At 31.9% G+C, this 9,039-nt stretch overlaps 1 protein-coding gene across 1 annotated transcript; it reads left to right on the top strand.

Moving 5' to 3' along the window:
* The first annotated feature begins 4,240 nt into the window (after window positions 1-4,240).
* Window positions 4,241-8,497, top strand: LOC104894747 (uncharacterized). The gene is made up of 3 exons (XM_010681054.4): window positions 4,241-4,788; window positions 5,468-5,889; window positions 6,841-8,497. The coding sequence occupies exons 1-3, from the start codon at window positions 4,684-4,686 to the stop codon at window positions 8,123-8,125; spliced, it is 1,812 nt and encodes a 603-aa protein (XP_010679356.2). The 5' UTR covers window positions 4,241-4,683; the 3' UTR covers window positions 8,126-8,497.
* Window positions 8,498-9,039: the final 542 nt, after the last annotated feature.

Raw genomic sequence — 9,039 nt, 5'->3', positions numbered from 1 at the left:
TCATGTTTACGTCCAAAATATATATACTCCCTCTGTCCCATTTTATAGTTCTTGTTTCATTTTAGGCACGGAAATTCAAGAAAATAGTGGACTAATGGTTATTATGTATTTATATTGGGAGTTGTTTTTTTAGAATTATTGTCATAGAAAAATAAAAAAAGAATGAGAATATTAAGGGCGTGTTCGACAACAGTAGCTGTGGTGGTAGCTTTTAATTAGTTGTGTTGGTAACTGTTACTTAGTGGTTAGTGTGGAGCTGTTAGATGTCCAAGTAGTTGTATAAGATATTGATGTTCGGTAAAAACAAGCTGTCAAAGTAGCTGTTTTACAAATAACTAGTTAAAAACTCAAACAAAACTTTAATATATATATTTTTTTGAGGGGATTAATATATGATTTATACACCACTAAACGATATCCCAAAAGCTACAAATTGTAGCTTTTGACAAACGCTACTAAAACACTAATTGTACCATTAAAAGCTACTTATATTTTTTTTTGAGGGGAAAAAAAAAAGCTACTTACATCACTACCGTTCTAAACACTATTATATTTTCGAATTAGTATTTTGACAAAATTAAGACACTAAAAACTACTTAGAAAGCTGTTATGTTGCGACGTCATGGAGAGCGTTTGTCAACGAATAAGAGCCCATGGTGCATAAAAAGGGGCTAAGGCCTAAGAGTCATGGAGAGGGTCAAATTAAAGGGGGGAGGCGAGTGTAATGTTCAACACAATATTGGGGATGGGAATAGAAGAAGGAGAATTAACAAAGATGAATTACATTTGTTGCTATGTCATTTGTAAATTATATATAGTCACACCCGTATTGTTTTTTATGTATTTGAGCGGAACTATTTTTTTTCCGTTCTTTATTAGCTTACCCGTTTTGACTTTTTACATTTATTGATGTAAAACTTTGAGTAATAACATTTCAAATTATGTATTTGTAAAAATTATAAAAATTTAATATTCCGAAATTGCATATTGAGACGAATCAAAGGATATCACACATGATTATATTTTTCTTACATATAAAGCATAAATGATGGTCAAAATAATAAAGATGAATAGTGTTAAAAGTCAAAGTGGGTAAATTAATAAAAGATGGAGGGATATTCTCATTTAACAACTAATTTATTCTCATTTTACGAAGATTTTGCTTATTTCACAGCGTGTTTGCTCATTTGACATTTTTATGCTTATTTCACAACATTTTTTTTCTCGATCATTTTATGTTTTGCTCATTTTACATTTTTGCTTACTTAACTTTTTAATGCTTAATTTACGTTTTCTCATTTTTCATTTTTGCTCATTTTTACGTTTTTGTTCATTTAATGTTTTCTAATCATTTAATAGTTTTGCTCAATTTTTTTACTCATTTCACGAAATTTTTGCTCATTTTTAGTGGTTCTCACGGTTCTTACAATAAGAGAATTCTCACGAGAACTCAATATATATATATAGAGAGAGAGAGAACCATGACAAACACTCATTTTATGAAGATTTTGCTTATTTCACAATGTTTTTGCTCATTTTATGTTTTGCTTATTTTATATTTTTGCTAATTTAACATTCTATCTTATGCTCATTTGACGATGGTTTTGCTCATTTAATTTTTTCATGCTTACTTTACATTTTTCTTATTTTACATACTTTGCTCAATAACTTTTTTGCTCATTAGATGTTTTCTACTTATTTTATACTTTTGTTCATTTTTTTTTCTCATCTTTTTTAATGGTTCTCATCATATATATATGTCAAAGAAATTAATAAGATACAAAACAACGCATTTGTTTACTTTATGTGTCTATTGCATTCATTTAACATCTCTAAAATCTCTCGTTCGTATTTCTGCATAACCCTACAAAAGATTTTCCTTGTTCCGAACTTTAATTCAATGGTGAAATGATAACCAAAAGTACCGAAAATGTCAACTACAACATTTTTTTTAAAAAAATTGAGGCAAATTAAATGTCAACTACAACATGTGAAGTAATATTTGATCGATACTCCTTTCTTTTAAAGAGTCAACAACATTTGTAAGGTTCCAACCACTATTAGAGATTGGAAAGACGTGCATAATATGAGAAGTTCTTACTAGTAGGAGTTTATATTAGAGTATTTTTGGAAATAATTAGTGGAATTCAATTCAACATAATTAATTATATTTTAATTCTTTATTTTTAATGGGTAGTGTAGCAATCTTCAGTATTTCTTGCATGTAAGTGTGTAACAAAGTAGAGACTAGATCCCTTCAAAAATTAAAATAGAAAGTGAAATCTATAGTAATTAGCTGATACAACCTTGATGATCGAAGTGGTTTACTTTTAAGGGAACTTCACGAAGTTAGATGGAAGTAAAAATGAAATTTAATTTATCTTCATCTCATCTGTAGTCAACTTATTATTATCAAAGTTACACAAAACCAGAAAGTAGATAAAAAAAAATAAAGAGAAATAAGTTGAAAAAAATTGCCCCACATGGTAATAAGAGAGAAAAAAAATTGTACCCCAAGGGTAAATATTCAAATAAAAAGATTATTGCGAAAACATCTATTTTTAGGAAGTGCTAAATTATGGTGAAAAATTCATAAATTAAAAGGAAAGTTCGATATTGAGTTTTTCTTTTTTAAAAAAAACTTATCGTAACTTAATATAGTCGTTGTAAGAAAAATATTTGAGTACTTGTTAACGTATTTGTATGTATATTTTCTAAGAGACAAATGCTAATAAGTATTATTCTTCCTAAGTAATTTTTATTTAAATGGCTTTTATACTGTGTTAATATGTTTTTTATCGAGCATATCGAGATACCAATTAGCACGCTGATGTTGATTTCCACTTATATTTTCAACTATAGGCAACTTATTTATTTAGCTCTTCACTCCTACAAATTATTGTCAAGCATAACCTAATTCAATACTCCTATAAAAGAAACCATGGCTTATATGGTAAGTGATCTGATTCCACCCCTAGAAAAGGGGGAAACAAAAGAAAAGAAAAATCATTTGGATACACAAAAACGATTAGTGAAACTAACCAATCATTTAATGAGTCATTAAATCGAGTCAATTAAGCATAAGAAATCTCGGTATTCAATGGATAAGAGACAGTAATAAATGTGGCAAAAATGCATGATAAAATGTGGAGAAATCAGAAACAAAAATAAATTCATATACATTGGAATTAATTAACCCAATAAATTAAGGGTTATGCTATATGCAGCCCTTAGGGTTGCATATAAGACATAAATACACTACTTAAAATGGAAATAAGTTGTGAATTTATTGAAATTTTTGCATCAACCGATGTAATAAATGATCAATTAATGCAACTTATTTCCATTTTTAGCTTCTTATATACAACCCTTAAGGCTGCATATAGCTTTTCTCATAAATTAAATACATTTGTTCATAGAATTTCTACTTCTCTCTCCTCCAAGGACCCCGTGACTGGTTAACGGACTATTACCAGTAAATTAGATTAATTAAACAACCAACAAATTCATCAACATTAATTATTACCTTTTAAACCTTTTTAATTTACTTAAAATTCTAATTTTTTTTAGGAAAATGTTATATGTAGCCCTTAGGGCTACATATAAGGTGCTTTAAATGGAAATAAAATATTGAATCAAACATTTATTACCTCAGTTAATGTGAAAATGTGTCTTGAATTCTTAAATTATTTCCATTTAAAGAAATGTATTTAATGTTTATATATAGCCCTAAGGGCTACATATAATATTACCCTTTTTTTTATCAGCCAATACTACTTCTTTTTTGGCTCTCTTTCAAGAACATATAATAAAAGCCTCTTCTTCCCAACTTACTCAATCAGTTTAATTAAGTTCGGTTTAATCAGTTTAATTCAATTCAGTTCAGTTTCGAATAATACTTTTACTCACATATTACTACTCATTTCAATTCAGTTTAGATCTATGCAGGATCGTTTGTCTGCTTGGCTAGTCAAACACGGGTTAGTTCATAGATCGTTTGACTTTGACTACCAAGGAATATAGACTTCACAAATAAAGTCTGAAGATTGACATTTCATTACCGTTCAATTCAGTTCAACTGTTTTACATGCTTTAAAAAAATTGTCCTCTAAACTATACTTAGCACATGATTACTCAGTAAGCAAAAAATAAAAATAAATCCTATTTCACTACTACTGCTTACTTACAATAACACCACACATAGGCCATTACCTCCATTGTAAAAACCAAAAAAGAAACACTAAGCCTAGAGAGAGAAACAAAAGTGTAGAATCAGAAAGTCTAGTGAGAGAAACACACATTAGGAGGAGAGAGAATATGAGGGTGCCAGCAATGAAATTGAAGGATCAAAGCTTTCTCTGAGTCAAAGCTGGCAATATTTTGTGCTAATAATTAAGTGTAGAGAGAGAAAAAATAAATTGATTTTCTTCCCATTCTCTTTCTATATTCTCTCCTTTTTTTTTCTTTTTTTTTTTTTTACATTTTACATCTCCCTTCAAATCTAATCCATTTCAAATTACACCCTCATATTTTTATTTTTTTCTCTCTCTATAAATCTTTTCTTCATATATATCACTCTCCTCCTCTTCCCATTTTCTTCCTTGAGGGAAATGAGACATTTCTAGAGAGAGAAAGAAAAAGAGTGAAGAAAAATTTACAAGTAAAAACAACAAGTTTTTATTAATGGTGGTTGATCATCCATTTACAACTATGTCTACTACTTCTTCAACTTCTCCTCCTCATCTTCCTTCTTCTGAGAAGAAACATTGGTGGCTTAGCACCAAAAAGGTCTCATTTTTTTCTCCTATTTCATTGTTTTTGTTTGTTTTTTCACCACAATTTGATCTATAATTTCTTAAATTTTCCAACTTTTTCTTCATAGCAATGTTGTATTTTTATTCTTTATAATGGGTTTTTTTTTTTCAATATCAAAATCCAAACTTTTTCAACATTTTGATCTCTAATTTGTCAAAAAAAAAAAAACCATTTTTTCATCAAATGGGTACTCCTAATTTTTTCAAAGATTTAACCTTTATGTTTAACTCTTTAATGGGTCTTTGACATTTGCTTGTTTTACAATCAATTTAAGTCAAAAATCCAAACTTTCTCTTCATCTAATCTCTAATTTGTCAATAAATCCAAAAATTTATGCAATGGGTATCTCTCATTCTGTTAAAAATCAAATCTTTTTCCATAAATCTTTAATGGGTCTTTAACATTTAACTCATTTTACAATATGTTCAAGTTAAAAATCCAAACTTTATCATAAGTCCTTAATGGGTATCCCTCAATTTTTCTTCATTTCACTTCACATGATTCAAAAATCCAAACTTTATTATAAATCTGTAATGGGTATTTCTCAAATTGTCTTCATTTCAATTCACATGAATAAAAAATCCAAACTTTATGTTAAATTCATAACAATGTCACTAACATATTCTTTCTCTTTAATTGTATAAATTTGCAGGTAGTAGACAAATATGTAAGAGAAGCACGAGTTATGATCTCAACTCGTGAAGAAAACGAGTTGAACTCAGCACTGAGTTTACTAGAAGTAGCACTTTCTCTCTCTCCTAAATATGAACTTGCTCTTGAATTAAGAGCACGTTGTCTTCTTTACACAAGAAGATACAAAGAAGTTGCAGATATGTTACAAGATTATATACCGAGTTATAAAATGGCTTACTCGGATGACTCGTCCGGGTCAAGTTCAGATAACTCGTCTCAAACTCTCTCAAGAGAACGAGTCAAATTATTAGGATCGTCTAACTCGGACTGTAACTCACCTGGTTGTGATTATCCATCTTTTAAATGTTTCTCGGTTTCTGATCTTAAGAAGAAAGTTTTGTCTGGTTTTTACAAAAACTGTGATAAAGAAGGACAATGGAGGTAATTTTTTTGACTCATTTTCGGTAATTTTCTATTACTTGCAACGTTTTTATGTGTGATATTTTCGGCAATTCTTTATTACTTGTAACGTTTTTACGTGCGTGAATATAACGTAGCGAGTAATAAGAAGTGGAGGAAGTATTATGAATTATGATTGACATATTGTTAAGTTTTTTTAGCATTAAGTTTTGTTTAATCACATTTATCGAAAGGAAACATGATCTTGTGCATTACGCTAGAAAGAGTTGTAGTATTATGCCATCCACCGTCACTCTGTTTTTTATGCTCTTCGATTTTTTCAATTTTTTTTTGCACTTCCCAAAATCATATAAAGCCAAAAAAAAAAAAAAATCACTCTTTTTAGTTGACATGGGTATTTTTGTAATTTATTCTCGAGTTAGCCCGAGTTGACTCAGTCTTTCATGTTATGTGTTTGTTAATGTGTGAAATGGGTAATTTGGTAAAAGTGGTTTAAGTTTTAGTTTTGATGATTAAGGTTGACATGTGCATTTTGCTAATCATTTCGAGTTAGTGTGAGTTGACTCAGTTGATTGCATTTATGGAATAATATTTGTTTGTTTAGGACATGTTTTATTGGGTTGAATTAGAGCAAACACTTGTAACAGAAGATGTGTTTTGAATCAAATTGGCAATAATACGTACCAATACTATTTTAGGCACGTCTCAAAATTGTATAGGATCATGTTTTCGTGAACATAATTGACTAAGTAATTGTAATCAAATTAGTTAGTTGTTTGATTGAAAAATTAGATTAGTAGTATGAGTAATATACTCATAATAAAGTAAAAGTTGAAGTGAATTTTTTTTGAAATTTTATTGCTATGAATTATGATTAACAATGGAGTAATGTTTAGGTACAATGTATCATGTATGTATTTGAAGTTGTAACGAGTTGACTCAGTTTTGTGTATGTTGAATTGATCATTTCAGGTACTTAGTTCTTGGGCAAGCATGCTGCCACCTTGGTCTAATGGAGGACGCATTGGTCCTCCTCCAACACGGCAAGCGGCTCGCCTCGGCTGCATTCCGGCGTGAGAGCATTTGCTGGTCAGATGACAGCTTCTCATTCAGTCTTTCATCGACGACCGAGTCAACTCACCAATTGCTAGGTGAGTCAACTCAGTACCAGCCACTGACGGAGTCCGAGTCAATCTCGCACCTAATTGCCCACATTAAGCTCCTCCTGCGGCGGCGGGCCGCTGCGTTAGCTGCCTTGGATGCTGGACTCTTTGCTGAGTCTATCAGACACTTCTCCAAGATTTTAGAAGGGCGCCGCCCGGCCCCACAAGCTTTCTTGGCTGAATGTTATCTGCACCGGTCCGCAGCCTATAAGTCTGCGGGCCGGACAGCTGAGAGCATTGCGGACCTAAACCGGACCCTTGCATTGGACCCAACTTCAACCGTTGCCCTCCAGGCTCGAGCCGGGTTGTTTGAATACATTGGGTGTATAACTGACTCGGTTCATGATCTTGAGCATGTCAAATTGATTTATAATTCAATATTAAGGGACCGTAAACCGCCTGGCCCGGTTTGGAAACCGAGGGCGGTTCCCTATAGAGAGATACCGGGCCGGCTATGTGCTTTGGGATCAAAGATTCAGCAACTTAAGCAAAGAATTGCAATGGGAGACACAGGAAATGTGGACTATTTCAAGTTGATTGGGTTAAGGAGAGGTTGTTCCAGGTCGGAATTAGACCGGGCTCACTTGCTATTGGTTTTAAGGCATAAACCCGAGAAATCAATGAGCTTTATTGATCGTTGTCAACTTGCTGATGAGAAGGATTTCGACTCGGTCAAGGATCGGGCTCGAATGTCATCCGTTTTGCTTTTCCGGCTTATCCAAAAGGCCTATTCGAATGTAATGACCGCGATTGTTCAAGAGGAGGCAGTGGAGGGGGAGAGGAGGAAGGCCACATTGGCCCTACAACAAGCCCAAGCCCAAGCCATAGCCCAAGCCCAAGCCCAACAAAATGTCGAGGCACGGAATCAAATGCTACACGAAAATGCACCTATGGTCGTGCTCGGGTCCGGACACGGGCCAGAGGTTGATATTGATCATCCCGACGACGGGCCAAGTTCGGGTTGTGGTGGCAAAGTGGGATCATTTCCTTTCCAAGGAGTGTTTTGTAGGGACTTGGCTGCTGTGGGGAGTTTGCTTTCTCAAAATGGGTTTAACCGCCCTATGGGATTAAAGTATGAGGCCTTAACTTGTTAAGGTGTACTCTTAGTGTAATTACCAAAAAATTAGGGGTGAAAAAATGGGTTAAAAAAATGAAATTGTTGGGAATGAGAAAGAGGGAAAAATAAATTTTTGGGGGTAAAAATGTTTAATTAAGAGATTTGGCAAGGGGAAATGTGATTAAGTTTTGGGGTTTGGTTCCCTGTACAGTAAAAAAAAAAGTTGCCAAGGTAAAAGGGGAGAAATGAAGGATAAAAAATTGGGTTGTCAGAAAATTTTGCTACTTCAATCTTTAGATGTACAGACTTTTTATGTTGAAAAATTCAATTTTTATTTTCACTTAGTAGTACTATTAGTATTATTAATGAATCTTACTATTACTAGTAAAATTTCATATTTTTGAGCTTATATATATATATATATATATATATATATATATATATATATGTTGTGAATTTGTGCTTCCATTTCTCATTTCTTGTCGAAATTGTCTAATAAATTCAAATCAAAATAAGCGAATTCTTATATCGAAGAGCAACAATTTTCAAATTCGAGATATTCATTTTTGTTATCAATGCGTACCATTTGAGTTTTGAATCTCATATCTCAACTAAGATGTTAATTTTAGTTATCCGAATATTATTGGTTTGAGTTTAATTTATTTCTCGAACTATATCATTTTCCTTCAATTAATGTTCAACTGAAAATTGATTTTAATTGGTTCTTTGACCTATAACAAAAATACTTATGACAAAACATTTCATGTGTCTAGAAAACATGGGTCAAATTAATGAAATTTCATCTAAAAAGTTGTTTGGTACGGTGATTTTAGTTGGAAAAAGAAGAGGATATGATTTAATGAAACTTCTTTTTCTTTTTGGTAATGTCATTCATGACTTTTCTTGTTGTACTCATTAATTAATACCATATGTTTCTGTTTACCTAAAAGT

This window comes from Beta vulgaris, chromosome 5 (assembly GCF_026745355.1).
Source record: "Beta vulgaris subsp. vulgaris cultivar EL10 chromosome 5, EL10.2, whole genome shotgun sequence".
NCBI classification, from domain to species: domain Eukaryota; kingdom Viridiplantae; phylum Streptophyta; class Magnoliopsida; order Caryophyllales; family Amaranthaceae; genus Beta; species Beta vulgaris.
This window is presented reverse-complemented; position numbering and strand designations above follow the sequence as displayed.